An 18,347-nucleotide genomic window follows, 5' to 3' on the forward strand; every position below is an offset into this window, starting at 1 on the left:
TGATTTTTTGCCTCTCTGTCCAATTGTGGAAACTGGACACAATTCGGTGGCTACCTCGTGGGGGTGGCAATTATTTGCTGTGTTCCTTTGTTTGTTTATTCAGTTGAACATTTTTATTAAGATATGTTTAAGTTGTATATCAGTTTAGACCTTATATCTGTTTGATTTCCGATCCAGATTCAAAATACTTAGGGAAAATAGCTCAATGTATAAGATACTACTACTAGTCTCACAAACAAATTGTCTAACTGAAATCAAATTACATAAAAAAATAATAGAAGATGGAGGACCAATAAGATAAGTAAATAAGGACTCTCTAGTGTTACAACTAGTGCACAAGGTATATATTGTAACTCTTTCATAGAAAAGAGAGGAGACAACTTTGTTCACTAAACAGGACAAGTTACTTCCTTTCGGAGAGCCAGCCAAAAAATTGTTGACTTTTAAGACTCTGCTTTTGTCGGTTCCGATGATTCTTCAGGGCCTCCAGTTTCTTCAACAAGCTGGTTAAGACAGAAATGCGAGGTATGTTGGGTCAATGCCATTTACTCAATCGAAAGAAATATGTTCTCTTAAGTCAAATACTGTAGAGTCAGTCAATGAGAACATACCAAAGAACCGACTTGCTCAAAGGCTCTCATTGCTTTCGAATCTTCCTCGTATTCATATCCCAACTGTAGAATCCGTGGTCCGTTCACTGACCAAAATGCTCTTCGACCTGCCTCCTGTAAATATATCAGAGGACCTTTTGGTAAGTTTTGGGTTTGGTGAATTCTTAACCAGGATTCAGAAGAAAAAAAAAAGGGACAGCGAGAAAGAGATTTGTTATACCTCTAAAATGATCAAATATATAGCTTCAAGTGTCTGAACGCGAATGTCCGGATCAGTAACTGGTTCTCGCTCAATGGAAAGTGCACTTCCAAGCTCAGGTGGCATTTTTGAGATATCTTGCTCACTGTATGTCTAAGCAATGTAAAACAAAATCATCAAAGACCAAAAGAAGAACAACTTTTTTAAGCAATGACGTATCAGCTATGAAGCAAAATCAACAAACCTTGCTGCCTGCAACTGGTAAGAGCAGAGCGGGCCAGAGAAACTCTGATATCAAGAGTATGTTCTGGAGTTGGTTTTTTGCTTCAAAACAGCAGTTACGAATAGTCCCAGCTACCTGAACGCCGATGAGCATAAACCATGTTAAATTGCTCTAAGGGTAGATTAAGTAACAGGTTCATAAAAACACTAATCTGCCAAACTTCTTTGAACGTACCCCTTTCTTTCGCAATTGATTTGTAGAATCAAACTGTCTAATAATCTGTTTTAGTAGTCCTCTCTTTGGTTCCAGTAACAATTTCCTCCCATCTTCTGTTTTTGATATGTTGACAAGGATTGAGCCGACATGCTCAAACTGATCATCTGGTGAAAAAAAAAGAACAACATTCAGTAATTCATTCGTCTTGTCTTTCTATCCAATAGCAATGTAACAAACACGGTTGCAAACCATAAACTAATAGGTAAGACACTATGCATAATATTTACTTAACTTGTAAACAACTACTTCAATGCTCCAAATGTAAACATTACATCAGAATTTGAATAAATGGTAAAACCATTAGAACTTTGGAAATTTTAGTCTTACCGAGGATTAGATACATGAAACCCAAACATGATATAGATAAAAGAAATTCCAGACTATCAAATCATATATAGATTATTATATCAAATAATATACCCAATCAAAGACTAAAGTAGTAAAAACATACCAGAAGTTTCACCAGAAGACCTGCAAAATGACCTAACAAGCTTCATGATATGTAGTCCATGCATCTTCTCATCGTCAATCTAACAAAGAGATAAAGTTTGAAACGATTAGCTACATCACCATTAGACTACCAAAAGACAATCCCCACTCTCCACCATTACAGATAAAATGGTAACCAAGAAAGATAAACGACCTGAAGCAAAGAAGAAACCCCATCATCCAACTGAGTGAGATTAACTAGAAGCATAACAAGCAACCTGGTAATACAAGACTCAGGCTTATACAACATGTCCATGGCTACTTTGATCAAACCCATTCGAATCATCTTCCCAGCCAATTCAGAGTTCTGAGAAAGATTTACAAGAGCTTGAGCTGCTGGCTCTGATACTTCCTGGAAACAATTGAATTCAAAACATTTCAATCTCTATCAACACCAATCCAACAAAGGAAAAAAAAAGAGTGCTTCTTAAGAGTTGAGCCATTGAGAACCTTGCTTTCATTTAGAAGACGAGACAATGATGGAAGAAGAATCTCAGAATACTTGGCTAGAGATTGTAAACCTTCCTCCGAACCAGTTAATCCACTAACAATCTCCACCGCAGCTTTCTTCACCTACAAGTTTGTTTCTTTCATTCAATCACAATCATCGCTAACCAAAAGAAAACCCTAGAATCTAAAACTGTCGGCGCATCCTCATAGCTTAGAAACAGATGAAACCAAATGTTAAATAAATAAAAAAAAGCTTACTGTTGGAGAAGTAGATGACAAAAACTCAACAAGCTCTTCCAGCTCCGTCGCCATATCTCTGGTCTCCGAGGAATAATTCGCCGTAGAGAGAGAGAGAGAGTTCAACGTTTCTGCGCGCTATATCTCCGCCGGCGAACACGAAAAATCGTCAGGGTTTATTTGTTTACACGACAAACCAGAACACTCTAGTTTATTCAGAGGAACCCAAATTCAGAAAAGAAAAATTGCAAAACAACCCACACACTAACTAAAGTTTACACAATAATCTTATATTTATGAAAAATATAAAAATAAGACAGCATACATTATCCTAATTATTAGGGGTACTTTGTAACGTTTTAGTTAGTTTGAGGGTTATTTTGAAAACTTTAACTAAAGAAAAAAAACCCCAGTTACATCTTTGTGAGAGAGAGAGACTCAAATTTGTAATCTTTGACATTTTGGATTTCACAAAGATGGAAGCTTGTTTGAGATGGTCACGAGGAAGCTATTTGTATAAAACATTGAGACCACTGTCCAGCTCTCCCCGCTCTTCTTCCGTCTCTTTCAGCACCGGTTAGTAGCTTCTGCTCCTCTGTTTCTCATTTAAAATGGCGAAAATTGGAATGGATTCTGTGACCGTGAGAGATGCATTTTGATTCAAGTGAATCTGAAATTGGGTAATCTTAATTTTATCCAACGGCATCAGAATATGAATTTGATGAATGATTCTGGGTTTCTGTAAAAGAAAAAAGTGATTTTTTTGTATTTGTTTGCTTTTCATAATTGGGTCATTTGTGAAGAAGGGAAGCCAATCAAGAGAGCTTATGATGGGTTGTTGCTTGATGCTGGAGGAACTCTTCTGCAATTTTCGAATCCTGTTCATGAAACCTACGCTACCTTGGGCCAAAAATATGGTCACTTCCTTACACTCTTTGATCTGTACCAAAGACCAACTTTTTAGATGTTCGTAAGTTGATTTTTGATTTGTTTCAAGTTCAGGTCTCAAGACAACTCCAGCTGAGATTAAGCAAGGTTTCAAGAGAGTTTTTTCTGCTCCTTGGCCTGAGAAGTTGCGTTACCAGGTCCTTCTAATGAATGAGTGAATCTCTCTTTGTAACATAGATTCTATCTTTGATCGTTACTGTAAGCCATTGTATTTAAACATCTTTCATTGTACTCTTAGGGAGATGGAAGACCGTTCTGGAAGCTCGTTGTCTCGGAAGCTACTGGTTGTTCTGATAATGACTACTTCGAAGAAGTCTACCAAGTGAGTATCGACTGAAATACTGTTTAAGTAGTCTTTAGGTTCCATTGATAATGCCTAAAAGATGAGTTTAATATTCTGTTTTTTTTTTCTCTTAGTATTATGCGAATGGGGAGGCGTGGCATCTCCCAGAAGGAGCTTATGAGACAATGTCACTACTGAAAGATGCTGGAGGTTATTATTACATTGCAGAACTCTCTCCTTGTTTGCTTAGATTACTTATTGTATTCGTTAATGCTGATTTCTAAAACTGGTGTTAGATGATTGCAGTTAAGATGGCTGTTGTGTCTAATTTTGATAGCCGGCTAAGAAAGCTATTGAAGGATCTTAATGTCATAGATATGTAAGCTTTGTCATGTTCTGTTATTCAAATCTGGAATCTGAGTGTTCAAGTTAACACCATAAAATGGTTCTCGTGTATAATGTGTTTTTTCTTTCTTTGGCAGGTTCGATGCTGTGATTGTATCCTCAGAAGTCGGATACGAGAAACCTGATGAACGAGTCTTCAAATCCGCGTTAGGTATTGCATCCTAAACTGAACTGTTGTTTCTTATACATGGCTGCAAAAGGTTTTAGAATTTAAAGATTCCATGTCAAACGCAGAACAAATTAGCGTAGAAACAAACAGGGCAGTGCATGTTGGAGATGATGAAGGAGCAGATAAAGGCGGAGCAAACGCCATTGGTATTACTTGTTGGTGCGGCACAGAGACTTTTTTAACTTGTTTTATTCGAAGTTTCTAAATTTCTCAATGATCAATTCCATCATGAGTCATACTGTTTTTTGTTTGTTTGAAATATTAGGTTGTGGGGAAAAGATGTGCAGACATTTTCAGACATACGAGAGCGGATCTTGGTTTCAGAACACTAAGCTTGAAAGGTTTTGTTCTGCAACATTTTATAATATATCTCGATTCTCGGGGTAAATTTGCAGACCTTGGATCATGTAACCAATTTACTCAATCAACACTGTAATCTGTCTTTTTAAGTTAGTTTTTTTTTTTGTGTTCAACACTGTAATCTGTGTTTTTAAGTTAATTAATAATGAAAAAGCGGCAAACTTGGAAGACAAGAATCTAGTATAATTTAGATCAGATTGATGTATCACGGGAAGCATACAAAAAGAAGAAAATGGTGAAAACAAATTACAAAATAGAGATTAAACTCTTGACATAACAAACCAGATATCCAAGTAAAGGGCCGTCTTTGCAAACGTCTTTGAAAACGGAATCAAGAGATTTTGGTTGTGGGATCATACATGACCAGTTCTGTACCAAATACAGCAGAAGAAAGAAGCTTGTTCTTCTCCAGGATTGCTAGTGGAGATATAGGAGTAAGAACACTCACTATCGAATATATCTGTTCCCAAGTCTTAGTCTCTGAACTGAACGACCATATCACTTGTTGGGTCCGATTACAAAACGAGACGCACAATCGGTTGTTCAGGTTGGATATGATGATTTCTTTGGGAGTTTCTTCCGCAGAAGGAAATGTAGAGATGATTTGAAAAGTTTCGGTATGAAGATCTAAAGATAAAACTTTTGTTTCTTTCTCCTCGGTTAACCAATAAAGCGATCCATCTAAATACAGAGGATACGTGGAAGCAATAATCCGATAAGGAGAAGAAGGAGTAATGTACCTCCAAGCGTTGGTGCTAAAATCGAAGACTTCACATGTAGTAGCGTTTTCTAGGCCTAGTTCAGAAGAGTTAAATAGCCTAACCGGTTTGTATGTACCAATGATTTTGTCTTTGCCGAATCCAAGCTGAGGGTATGAGAATAAATCAATCCCTTCTCCTTCCAGAAACCTATCGAAGGTGAGTCGCTGCAACCTGGAGGGAGGGAAACTTCGATGCCATCGAGTGGTGGGATTTAACACAAAATTTGCTTTGAGGTATGCGTTGAGGCAAACAAGACCGTCACAGCTATTTTGCCAGCCGCCTAATGATATTGGTAGTGATGATCACTCCAACACCAAATTCCTTGGAGCAGAAGTAACAACAAGACAACGACGATCATCATGAGACAATACCACTGTCTTCAGCTCACTGGACACCAAAAGAACATATATATCATCATCTCCTACTGGTTTCGAGCCAAAGGTCAACTGTTTCGCCTGGAAATATTGAGACCCCACTGTGGATTTCCACTGTATGGAAACAGATTTGAATCTGAGCAGAGACTTCACCGGAACTCTCTCTAGAATTTTCTCTACGGCATCGTGTGGAAGCAGTTCCATTAGTTTCTCTGTGGCTTTTGTTCTGAGTAATCCTCTTATTTGTAACTTTTTTCGTTTCTTTATATATATATTTTAAATCTTAAAATTTTAAGAAGATAATAAAAGATTTCATCCAAATAATCAAATAACACAAATAAGGAAGGAGAATATTTTATTTAACAAATCGTATGTATATCATATTCTAAAAAGTAAAAACACACAAAACTATAATCAGTAAATCAAGTAATTATTTTTAAGATAAAATATATATTCAGTCTAAATAATATACAGAGCTTAAACCATATATGGGCCATAACAAATTTCGTTTGTTTTATAATGGGCTATATTCAAAAGCCCATAAGATAAACACAGTAGCTACTTGTTGACCTAGAAAAAATATCGGATCGGATCTATAAATTGAAGTCATTTTTCTAGGTTATCTGTTTTTTTCGTGAAGCAGCCGCGCTTTTCGGCTGAGGAAGGAGAAGAAGAAGAACCAACCAAAAAGAGAGACGCCATGGGAAGAAGTAAGTTTTCTCGATCTCTCTTATCTTTTCGTTTAGGGTTTCTTTCTTCGTCTAATCTAACCAGATGTTCCCCCTTTTGTGCGATTTAGAGATTCTTCATTTCATTTGATTTTCGCTGTTCATCGTAGAAAGGATTAGGTTTAAATCTCCCTTCTGATACGATTTGATCGATTAGGTTTGGTTGATGTGAATAGAAGAATCATATATTTGAGCTGTATAGATTTGTGTCCTCGAGCTAATAAATCTGAACCTTGTTGTATAGGACCTGCGAGGTGTTACCGTCAGATTAAGGGTAAGCCATACCCGAAGTCTCGCTATTGTCGTGGTGTGCCAGATCCCAAGATCAGGATCTATGACGTTGGTATGAAGAGGAAAGGTGTTGACGAGTTCCCATTCTGTGTCCATTTGGTGTCGTGGGAGAAGGAGAATGTCTCCAGTGAAGCTCTTGAAGCTGCCCGTATTGCTTGCAACAAATACATGGTGAAGTCTGCTGGAAAGGATGCTTTCCATTTGAGGATTAGGGTTCATCCTTTCCATGTTCTCAGGATTAACAAGATGCTTTCGTGTGCCGGAGCTGATAGGCTCCAGACTGGTATGAGGGGTGCTTTTGGTAAAGCTTTGGGTACTTGTGCTCGTGTTGCTATTGGACAGGTGCTTTTGTCTGTTCGTTGCAAGGATGCCCATGGTCACCATGCTCAAGAGGCTCTTCGTCGTGCTAAGTTCAAGTTCCCTGGTCGTCAAAAGATTATTGTCAGCAGGAAATGGTATGTTTAAAAGATTTCTCCTTTCACATTTTTGTTTTCACTGTTTTGTGGTTACGAGCAAAGCTAACTCATAAGTGTTGTGACATTTTTATTTTATTTCAGGGGATTCACCAAGTTTAACAGGGCTGACTTCACTAAGTTGAGGCAAGAGAAGCGTGTTGTTCCAGATGGTGTCAACGCTAAGGTATTGTTTATCATCAAATTATAGCACTCGTTGATTCTTGGGTTGCAGTAATAGTATTTGTCATTATTGGAGCCTGAATTGAACAATGATTTGGTTTCTTTTGCAGTTCCTCTCATGCCATGGACCTTTGGCTAACCGTCAGCCAGGAAGTGCCTTTTTGCCAGCCCACTATTGAAGAGTCTCAGAACTGATGTCTTCTCATTCCGGTGAAGAAGAATTATAATCAGTCTGAAACTTTTTGCTTATCTTTTTATATCTCTGGCGTTGTTTAAGTTTCGTAGTTGGACACAACAGTATTCTGAATGTTTTGTGACTCTTTTGTTTAATCTTTGAAATGATATTTGCTCCTTTGGTATCGACAGTCTTTTCCATGTTTTGTGACCTTTTGCAAGTTTTGTTGTTGGCTTTTGAGATCTGATATACAAAATCCTCCCTCTTCTTTTAACTGAAGCAGTACACAAAGTAGAATTATATGATTTGTATGCTTGATTGATAAATGATCAGAGATGGTTAAAACTTTGAATGTTAACGTAGTTTGATTCTCTAAGGCATAATAATTTCTAAAAGCCTTGTTTTATTTTATTAGTGGAGACGGTTCATTTAACATTTTTACATGGTGTCAAAACGACTGTTAAATCTGAAATGGGATTTAATCTTTCTTCTATGTAAGTTCATTGAAGTTTTAAAATAGAGAGATGGGTCATGGGTGGTTGGATGATTCTTCTCCATTTTTGTTTTGATCTCTTTATTTAGTATGCATAACAGATAAATAGATTGAAACTAGCTAAAGCTTAGCATAGCTAGCTAATGTTAGGTGGTTGTCCTTTTTAATATTTATGATCTTACTATCTCATGAAAGTCATAAAAGGCTGAGTGATCCGAAAGAAAACGACAGAGACCTACACGTCAAAATCAGATTCAAACTGCCATTTTCATGTTTAATTCCCCTCTTTGTTGTGTTTTTCTTTTTTTACTTAACATTTCAAAGAATTTCTTGCAAACATTTTCTGAAGAAAGAAGCAAAAATCCCAAAACAGAGAGAACCAAAAGAAAAGGAAAGAGAATGTTGAAAAAGTTTTGGGAATTACTTGCAAGTAAAAGATCAAGATTTCTTGCAAACTACAACTATATAATAAGAAGATTTAAATGCTCTTTTTCTTCTCTTTTATATGGAATTGAGAGGAGAAACGCCAATCACAGATATATTCTCTTTGCCAACATTTAAAAGAAATGACCAAAACTTTATATTTAGAAAACAAATTCAACAACATATGACATAACTGAAAAAAAAAAAAATCTTGATTTTCTCCACTACACTTATTACAGAAAAAAAAAACCCTGTTTCTGTTCTTTCCAAAAATCTTACAATACCACCAAAGAGTATCCAATTGAATTGAAATAAATTTCTTTTATAACCAAAATAATTAAGAAAAGAAAAAAAAAAGACTGTAACTTTGGACATCTCCAAACAAGCAGGAGAATCATAAAAATTATTTGTTGAAAAAAAACTTTAAATATCAGCAACCCATCACGGCGCAATTGTATACGAAATTCGAAGAATGTTTCCTATCGAGCAAAGTCCATAGAGGCGGACTTCGATCACTCTTTGGTATCCAAGAATTCAGCTCAATGTACCCTCCACCTGAACTCTTAGGTCCACCAATCACAATTAACCGCTCACCGCAAGCTCTAAACGCTAATCCCCAACCGTTAACCGAGTCAGCTCTCTCGGGCAATCTCCCTAACGTAAACCATTTCTTACTCTCTTTATCATACTTTCTCACTTCCATGTCAGCATGATCCGCTGCATACAACTGATTCTTCACAACCGCAACGAGAGGCGGCGCCTCTGCTGCTGCTGGCATTTCCCGGCTCCTCGGAGGAGACATTTCCGGAATCTCAGTCCATTTCTTCGTCTCTAAATCAAACTCCTCACCGCAAGTAAGCACTTTAGAGTCGTTCCCGCCAATTCCACCAATCACATAGAACTTCCCATCCATGAAAACACCCGAACACATCTTCCTCGGTTTGTTCATCTTCGGAAGCGAAGTCCAAGTCTGAAGCTCCGAGTTATACATCTCAGCGGAATCACTGATTTTGCCGAGAGAGTCACACCCACCAGCGAAGATAGCAACCTCTCCTAGACTCGCTGAGCCAAACAAACACCTCGGCGAGTTCATCCTCATACCGGACGACCAAGAGTTGTTCAAAAGACTGTATCTGTATATAACATGAGAGGAGTAATCATCTTTGCCTAAAACAAGCAAGTCAGTGCCAACAGCTAAAGATTCTTTATCGGCACACATGAAGGTAACACCTGAAGGCATAGTTGGAAGATTCATCCATCTTCTTTCAACAGGGTTGAAAGCAACCCATTCCAAGAGCTGACAAGAGAAGTAAACCCAATGTTCAACAATCTGGTTTTGTCTCCTGAGTCTATAGATCTCTCCGGACTTCACGAGAGACCGGAAACAACGGTTCAAGGAAGCAATGGAGCCGTAAGACGACCTTGAGCAACGGATCAAACAGGTGATGGAATTGTCCCTGCCGATATCGTTGATAAGTGAATCGCCATCGTTGAAAGAAGACAATCCAATCAATCTGAGAGACTTGCTCTGTCTGAGGTGGTCATGAACATCATCATCATCATCATCCAATGGTCTTTTGCCATTGATGAGATTAGTAGAGTCAGAGGAATCTTCTTCTTCTTCTGATTGTGGAAACATGTAAGAAGGCCACTTGGATTCAGAAAGACGAGAACTTGAGAAGACCCTTGTTGATATCAAAAACGTCCGATCTTCCACCATCTTCTCCGGTATAGATTCCGATGTTAAGAAAAAGAAAAAAAGAGAGAGACTTTATGAGAAATCTCAACAAAAAAAAAAAACCAATCAATCAAACAGAGAGGACGATTCAGAGTATTCTCATTTTCGAGATTAGATCGTCCAAATGGATTGATTCAGAAGAACAACAAACAACAACCAAAAAAAAAATTAAAAAAAAAAGTTTCTTTATGGAAACAGCAAAAGCCAATCGCCAAGAAGAAAAACAAAAGTCAGATCTTCAGATTTCAAATTAGAAAAAAAAAAAAAAAAAAAAAAAAAACTGAAAAACTGATCTGAATATGATTCCTCGACGGAGAAGGAAGAAGAAGAGGAAAGAAAGTAAAATGGAGAATCTATAAAGAGGAACCAACGAAAGAGAATTACAAGAGATTGTTATTATTATATACTAATAGTAATAAGAACAAAAGAAAGGTACTTATTACGGATTTTGGATTAACGAAAAAAAAAAAAAAAAGATTAGAAATTTGAAAATGGAAACAACTCTCTCTCTACGAATCGGACTGAAGCGTTCGTTAATGAGTTTAATACTTAAATCTCTCCCTCTCTCAGGGCTCAAAGTTTAAAGTCTCTCTCTCTCTCTCCCCCCTGTTTGTTCTTTTTTTTCTTTTTCAAATCGGGTTTTAAAAAGGAAACGGAAAATTAATTAATTAATTTAACTAAAATGTAGTACTATTTGTTAGAGGTTTTTTGTACTCTTTTTTCTAACATGACGTCCGGAGTAAATTTTGTATTCAAGATAAGATTTTTTTTTTCATAAAAAGGAAATATTTTTAAGTCTAAAATAAACGTATTTGAAAAATCAAAGAAAAAATTAATCTGTTTCTAGTTTTGTTTTTTGTTTTGTTTTCTAGTGTGTTTTCAAAGTGTTATAAATGTTCCTAAAAGTTTCAGTACTTTTTTACCTGTTTCTGTTTTTTTGGTCAAAGGATGTCAAATTTTTGCTTTGTAGTTAAAAAAAAAACTTCTATGTACGTCACATTTTTGTTTCCTTTTTTTTTTTTTTTTTTACGAATGTACGTCATACACATCTCTTCGTTTTTTTCTAGAAACAAGAAAAAAGTTCCCCATTTCTATTCACAATTTATGATTTCTTTTGGTTAAGGTACAAAAAAAGCAATACATTAAACCGATTTTACTAACACTTAAGGGTATAGAAACTATCATATTCATAGGCCAGATATATATGGTTTTGAAATTGTGTTAATGGAATATACTATAAATTTAGTGGATATGTATTGGGGGAGGACAAAATAAAGGACCTATACGCATTTTTCCACAATATATTATATTTTAGGGGTAACGAATAAAAAGTACTTTTTCAAATGGAATAGAATACTTTGATTTTTCTGTTTTTGGAATATAACAACATTTTTTCAGTTAAAAACTGTACGGGAAAAGAGAGTATGTATGTTCTCTCTCGTTCATCTCTGAGTAAGCTGAACAGAGATAGATAGATTAGGAATACGAGAAAGCTGTCGACAAAAGTGTTCTAGGTTTACGGATCACGTGTTCACGCACGTGTTTTTTTTTTCTTTTTTGTGCCCATAAATCATAATAGCAGTGTTCAAGAAAGCGGTCTAGGCGGCCGTCTAGGCGCCATCTAGGCGCTAGGCGCTCAGCAGACGCCTAGATGACCGCCTAACCCGCTTAAAATTACATACATTTTATTTTAATATTTATTTTTGATTTTTAAATTACACATAATTAAATTATTATGTTTTATATCTATATACGTAATTATAAACATTTATGTTGTTAATATAACTTAAATAAATGTATTTTTCTTACCGTTGTTTATATTTTTTTATTTTTATAACATATATTTTAATATAATTATATATATATAATGTTTTATGTTGTAAACGCCTAAACCGCCTAAAAACCGTCTAGGCCCCAACTAAGCGTTTTAGGCGTTAGGCGTTGGGTCACCGCCCAGATACCGCCTAGCGTTTTCTTGAACACTGCATAATAGTATTAGTGTATTCTTAATTTTAATACTAGTACTATATTGTTAATTAGTATTTACTAGTGAACTATATTACCGAGATTACTGCATTACTTATGTGGTTGGCGTTGATCCGTTGACCAGAAATATTAAACTGATGTGGTGGTGGGTGAGGAGGGTGGGCTCTTCTTTTACCTCATCAAGAATATATAATAGTATAATACTGTCCGTTTTCTTAGACGTGTGTGTTTAATTCAGTTGATGGACATTTTCAAAGCCATGAGAGTTCGAGAGAAATTGATTGACAATTAGCCTCTACTTTTATATATAAAAATTAAATAAAAAAATTACTTTTGATAATAATAACGATAATTTCCTGATTAACAGTGGGTTATTCTCCGTGATCTTAGTGATTTTTGTTTTTTTATATGGATGGACCGACGCTTTTCTAGAAATGTAACAATGAGCTAGTAGTATCGTTTAATTGTAAAAAATGGTCTACTGTCTCTCTTTGGAAGCTATCAGATTGACATGTGCGTGCGTGCATGAGCATCGTATTCTATGCACTTCCGATATTTTTTTATTACAAGCATGCACTTGTTTAAACATGTTTTTGTATAAGAGATTGTCACTAGCTACTCCTCTTAGCGGGGTTTAAAAACAAGCAATTTCGTACACATACCTTAGATATACATTTATCGAAGCTAAATATGTAAAGATCTTTTTTCTTTTTGTTTTGAGAAAACGTATAGAAAAGATATTCCATATCTTTTTTAGTTAAAGGTCGCATTGTATTTGTACCATTTCGATTATAAACTTTAAAAATTGAAGAACCTTAAGACGCGCCGAAAGATTAATAGCGTGCAACTAAAGGATTATTATAAATTTAATGCGAGTTGCATCTTGGCAGCTGTAATCCACTCATCAATTGCCACGTGTGAGAGCCATCTTATTTTGGACGGTAGCAAAGTGCTTTTACCACTCGCAAGAGTTTGTAAGACTAATCTAATCAAATAATTAAGGGAAATTTGCAGATCTTTCTAACCGGTTTTTCTTTTAATTCTTGAATTTATTTATCTTCTTAAGACATTGGTTATAACTTATAAGTATAATGTATGGTATTTGGTTGACTAAAAATGGGATACATCATACACGTCAACAAGGTTTCCAAAGTTTATGAACTAAAACCCTTTAAATAAAATTTAATATGCGATGAAAAAGAAAACGGATAGATTCTTTGAGTTCGACGCCGCATAGAAGAGATCTAAGATCTAATATTTTATAACTACTCTATAAGTTATTAATTTAATCGTTGGGACATTTAATTAGGATCTTATAATAAATTTAGATAAAGTTTAGTTGGTCCCAAAAAAAAAAAGAGAGAAAGTTTGTGGACTTATTTTTAAATAGAAATCTCTAGATTTGTAAAACTTGGGAGTCAATGGTCAACAAATATGAGTTTTAAAGTATGTAACTTATCAACGATATTTTGATGTACACGCAGAAATGCATATAACCTTAAAAACGAATTGATATCCCAATGGATTATTTCTATTTTCATATGGTTAACTTTTTCTATTCTCTCTTTTCGTTTTCAACGAATCATGAGTAGGGGAGGAAAAGATTTTTTTTTTTTTTGTTGCTTTTGAATTTTCTACTAAAATTATCGAATAGGTGACTGTTTTTCTTGGGCGTATCTTAGTGACTTGTGTCTGAAAGTGAAATCCTAAGAGCTGTCCACGTGATCTGTTTATATTGTGTGTTCACATTCTTTTTTTTTTTCCACATTAATCCTCTTAAGTTAGCTAGTGTCTTAATTGATGATTACATTCCTAAAGTAAAAGTGTTATTACATTTCTACGTATTAATGTTACTACAAGGGTAGAAAGATTTGCTAAAGAGAAACAACACCAACATTTTGTTTGTATCCATTTAGTTAATATTGCCTTCTCATGCGACTGATTAACAATATTTACTTGACGAGCCATCATCAGATGCGTGACAGCCCACGCTACATCTCTGTATACACTATTGAGGAAAAAGACAAAAATCGCCAACAAAAATATTAGGTTGAAAATTTATCATTACAAAGCCAACTTGCAACAACACATTACAATATTTTCTTCTCTTTACCAAAAAGGAAAAAAAAAATCGAAAAAGTAATGTGTGTATCATATTGTTGTTATACCAGCTAATTGTTTAGAATTATCCGTCGGAAGGAGTCGGAGATAACGTGGTGGCTCCTAATACCTTTACTTCTTCTTCTTTTTTCCCCTCTTTTGACAATACCTTGTCATTCAAGTCAACGACTAATTTCAACACGTGCTCTTCGTAAGAAACTTAGAAGATTTAATAGATTTTAAAGTAACTAATTACATCTACTTTTCTAAATTTTTCTGTATATGGATAATATAAAATACCGCATATCGTCTAAGCAATACACTATTTTTTTTTTTTTGGTTAAAGATAAAGCAACACATGTTTTCATCTTATTAAAACATTTTGTGTTTAGTTTTTGGGTATTGGTTTATGGTTTGTGCTGTCCATCAGGTTAATGCCGACTGCCGAGAGAAGAGAACAATCCATGATTAACATCCAATAATAATTAGGTTTGGTCGGTCATTTTAGTTTTTGGTGTGGGGGGAATTGAATGAACCCAAAAAAAAACCAGAGGTTTCTTTCAGTTTTGTTGGCAAAGGTATTTTATGTTCGGTGAAACAATAATGACAAAGATTATCATCGGCTAAACGCGCATATAAAGAAATTGAGAATCACATATAAAAAAAGCTTTCGAACAAAATAAACATTATTAACAATAGAGGAAAACTGGGAGATATCAACTTGGAATGTGATGTTTGAATCGACTAAAAATCGAGTCAATTTAAGACAAACAGAAAAATTGCGACTTAAGAAAATTAGGTGAGTTTTGATAAACACGTTGTAGTTTTTGTAGATTTTCGAATTGACGTCAACTCAATATCAAAATCTTTTCTTTAATATTCGTTATGAAATTCCAATCCGAATCAAAGCGTCTAACCTATAGCTGTAGAACAATAGATACTCTTGTCAATGGTCAACCTTTTATTTTAATTTCTTACATCATATATATATGGTGAAGATAATGGTTCTTCTTGGACTTGGAACAATACTACTCAACTATTCCCTATAATTTAAAACACTTATAAAGTATTTAATTATTTTTTTTGTTAAAAGGCTTTCTAAAGTATTTAGTTTTGTTAAATATACTGGTCTTGTTTTTCATATACACGTATTAGTTGAATGTTCCATAATCCACATGCTTGAGCTTCCAAAGCTATTTAAAGTAGCACCTTGTTGTTGTTGTTGTTGTTCAATATAGGTATAATTTTGGTAAGCAATGGAAAATGAAACTATAAAATGTAAAGAAGGCATATTTCTAACAGTGAATTTTTGTTTTCCGTGAAAAATACAGTACATAGGAACACTGCCAACAGAGTCAGAAGATACAAAAGATGAACCACACATAAAATTTTGAGATACTTAAATTAGATCTTTTTTTTTGAACAAACAGATACTTAAATTAGATCAATCTGAAGTTTTTGATACACACGTGGCGGTGAAGAGAAGTAGGAAGGGACAATGAGAGATGGAGAAAGAGAGACGTAAGTATTGGTTTCGCCAACGGCTCATATTGCAAAATAATAACAATAATGTTCTTTGCGTTTTTTTTTACCAATACATCAAACATTTGTTAGGCACACGGCCCTTTTCTTTTTCTCTTTTTGTCAATATGTCTCTTTAGGAGAATTTTTTTAAAGTTATCAGGGAGAAAAAAAAAAAGTATTTTACCTGTTTGTGTTTGGACTTTGGACGGTTTGGATAGATAATATTTACAATTTATCAAACATGCGTATGTAACAGTACAAAAGGTATACTAAAAAAATAAATGGTTCTAGAATGTTAGAATCGTCTATCTATAGATTTTTTCTTCTTGTAGAAACAATAAAGTATTATTCTAATTAGTTTCTTGAAATAATTAACATCGGATGTGTTGCCTGTAAAAAAAAATCAAGAAAGTATAATTATTGTTTTTAAAAACTGAAAGCCCCCCTTTCACACAAAACTAAAAAATCTTTTAAAAAATAGTTTGTAATTTGTAAATATTGGGCCTTTTATGCAAGAATATCTATATATTTAGAATCGTGTACATTATGGGCTCACTCATAATATTAATGGCCCAATATTGAGCTTGTATTTATACTTTTGAAATTGCGTCTGTTTCATTCACTGAAAAGGTCGTAGTAGTAGACTTAAAACCTTTCCCACTCACATCATCACCTTTGTCTCTCTTTCAAGCTTCTCTTTGTGTTGTGTGTGGTTTGGTCAACAGCAACAGGTAACTTCGATCCTTCGATTTATTTGAATTTCTTCTCTAGATCTGTAGTAATATGATGTGTGAATCAACGATTTCGGTGTTCTTGATACAATTTGCAATCCGTTCTTGCTCAAGTTTCGCTTGAAATTTCAGAATCATGTAAAGATAAGTTTGGTATGAGGTAGAGATCGGGAAAAGTGTATATAAGATACCTAATATTCATGAGTTCGATTTCTTCTGGAAGTGATTAATCTATCGAATTAGGTTATGTATAATATTTTAGGTTTTTTTTTTTCTTTTTTTTTCTTCTACAGCTGTTGAGTAAAGATGGATCATCAAATTGGGTATGGTGTTGAAGTTACTGGGTTATCTCCATCTGTTACTGAGAAAGATCTTATTGATTTCTTCTCTTTCTCTGGTACAATCGATTATATTGATATTGTCAGGTAAACAAACCTTACTTCCTTACAAAATTTGATACATTACATTGGTGCATGTTATGGATTCAAAAGAGAAACTTTGGTATGTTGCTAATGAAACCAGGTCAGGTGAGCAAGCATGTACTGCTTATGTGATGTTCAGGGATTCTTATTCTCAAGAAACTGCTGTTTTACTCAGTGTAAGTGTTATTTTCATTTGATTCACTTTTTTTTTCTTTCTTCTTTTTTGGTAAGTGTCTCTTGAGCATCATATATAACTCAGTCCTTTGGAATTTTTCGATATCTTCAGGGCGCAACGATATTGGATCAGCGTGTTTGTATCACTCGTTGGGGACAACATCACGAAGAGTTCGATTTCTGGAATGCGGCTCCGCGGGGTTTTGAAGATGAATCATACTCACATGTACGAATCTCTCTTTTTACACATTTTGATCTTTCTGTGTTTTGTTAAATAGTAGAATCTTACAATCACTGCTTCAGTAGTCTTTTTGTGTTGAAAGTTTGATGTTTGGTCTTATATCTAAAGCTCATTCTTTCTTCAATCATGGTAGCCTCATGCTCAACGAGGAGAGTTCAACGCTGGAGAAGCAGTGACTAAAGCTCAAGAAGTGGTGAAAACAATGCTTGCAACAGGATTCGTGCTAGGCAAAGACGCTTTAAGCAAAGCTAAAACCTTTGATGAATCCCACGGTGTATCAGCTGCGGCGATGGCTAGAGCATCCCAATTAGAGCAGAGGATCGGTCTCACAGACAAAATCTTCACCGGACTTGAAGCTGTAAGAATGACCGACCAAAGGTACCATGTTTCAGACACGGCTAAATCAGCCATCTCTGCCACAGGAAGAACCGCAGCAGCGGCTGCAACTAGTGTCGTCAATAGCAGTTACTTCTCAAACGGAGCTCTTTGGCTTTCTGGTGCGTTAGAGCGAGCTGCTAAAGCTGCATCTGATCTCGGTAACCACGGCTCAAGGCAGTGACTATAGACAGAGGACCAGATCAGAACCGTATCCGTCTTGTGAATATTATATGATGCAAAGCTGATCATGAATAACTTACTACTAGCTTATGAAAGGATAGGTGGGATAAGATTTTATGAATTTTTATCATAACGAACACTAAACAATGTATACACACTCGCATTACCTACTACATCTTATATACACTATAGTTTCATTTCATTCTCTAATCAGCTTACTTAATAGCATGATCTGTTTCTGAAATAATTTCTGGAATCTACGGTTGATATTGATTCAATATTTGGATAGACTAGCTCTCCATAGAGCTTACGCCACGTGGTACATTGCGTGCCAAACATCGAA

General features: G+C 35.2%; 4 protein-coding genes and 2 pseudogenes across 6 annotated transcripts; 3 read left to right on the forward strand and 3 right to left on the reverse strand.

Annotated features, from left to right (window-relative positions):
- Positions 1-188: 188 nt before the first annotated feature.
- Positions 189-2,718, reverse strand: LOC104773056 (uncharacterized). The gene is made up of 9 exons (XM_010497608.3): positions 2,507-2,718; positions 2,249-2,371; positions 1,953-2,150; positions 1,761-1,839; positions 1,268-1,413; positions 1,055-1,168; positions 832-963; positions 612-725; positions 189-503 (listed from the first exon to the last, which is right to left on the reverse strand). The coding sequence occupies exons 1-9, from the start codon at positions 2,558-2,560 to the stop codon at positions 444-446; spliced, it is 1,020 nt and encodes a 339-aa protein (XP_010495910.1). The 5' UTR covers positions 2,561-2,718; the 3' UTR covers positions 189-443.
- A 185-nt stretch (positions 2,719-2,903) lies between these two features.
- Positions 2,904-4,823, forward strand: LOC104773064 (uncharacterized). Of its 2 annotated transcripts, none has more exons than XM_010497619.3 (9): positions 2,904-3,061; positions 3,289-3,402; positions 3,488-3,570; positions 3,672-3,755; positions 3,851-3,926; positions 4,023-4,095; positions 4,199-4,272; positions 4,356-4,449; positions 4,556-4,823. In XM_010497619.3, the coding sequence occupies exons 1-9, from the start codon at positions 2,962-2,964 to the stop codon at positions 4,620-4,622; spliced, it is 765 nt and encodes a 254-aa protein (XP_010495921.1). In that variant the 5' UTR covers positions 2,904-2,961; the 3' UTR covers positions 4,623-4,823. The 2 variants fall into 2 exon arrangements, with proteins under 2 accessions (XP_010495921.1, XP_010495928.1); XM_010497626.3 differs by having other exon boundaries at positions 2,913-3,061; positions 3,292-3,402.
- Positions 4,824-4,896: 73 nt separating this feature from the next.
- On the reverse strand, positions 4,897-5,707 carry LOC104778716 (F-box/LRR-repeat/kelch-repeat protein At1g09650 pseudogene; annotated as a pseudogene).
- A 650-nt stretch (positions 5,708-6,357) lies between these two features.
- Positions 6,358-7,800, forward strand: LOC104773080 (large ribosomal subunit protein uL16z). The gene is made up of 4 exons (XM_010497636.3): positions 6,358-6,495; positions 6,758-7,259; positions 7,362-7,443; positions 7,550-7,800. Exons 1-4 carry the CDS (start codon positions 6,486-6,488, stop codon positions 7,616-7,618), a joined length of 663 nt encoding a protein of 220 aa, XP_010495938.1. The 5' UTR covers positions 6,358-6,485; the 3' UTR covers positions 7,619-7,800.
- An 863-nt stretch (positions 7,801-8,663) lies between these two features.
- Positions 8,664-10,874, reverse strand: LOC104773091 (F-box/kelch-repeat protein SKIP11 pseudogene; annotated as a pseudogene). The gene has a single exon (XR_015595228.1). The product of XR_015595228.1 is annotated as an F-box/kelch-repeat protein SKIP11 pseudogene (transcript).
- Positions 10,875-15,375: 4,501 nt separating this feature from the next.
- LOC104773103 (binding partner of ACD11 1) lies at positions 15,376-18,206 on the forward strand. Its single transcript, XM_010497654.2, has 5 exons — positions 15,376-16,609; positions 16,903-17,034; positions 17,132-17,207; positions 17,318-17,431; positions 17,580-18,206. Exons 2-5 carry the CDS (start codon positions 16,916-16,918, stop codon positions 18,003-18,005), a joined length of 735 nt encoding a protein of 244 aa, XP_010495956.1. The 5' UTR covers positions 15,376-16,609; positions 16,903-16,915; the 3' UTR covers positions 18,006-18,206.
- The last annotated feature ends 141 nt before the right edge of the window (positions 18,207-18,347 follow it).

The sequence above is a fragment of the Camelina sativa genome, chromosome 3 (assembly GCF_030686135.1).
Source record: "Camelina sativa cultivar CO46 ecotype springtype chromosome 3, ASM3068613v1".
Classification (NCBI taxonomy): Eukaryota; Viridiplantae; Streptophyta; class Magnoliopsida; order Brassicales; family Brassicaceae; genus Camelina; species Camelina sativa.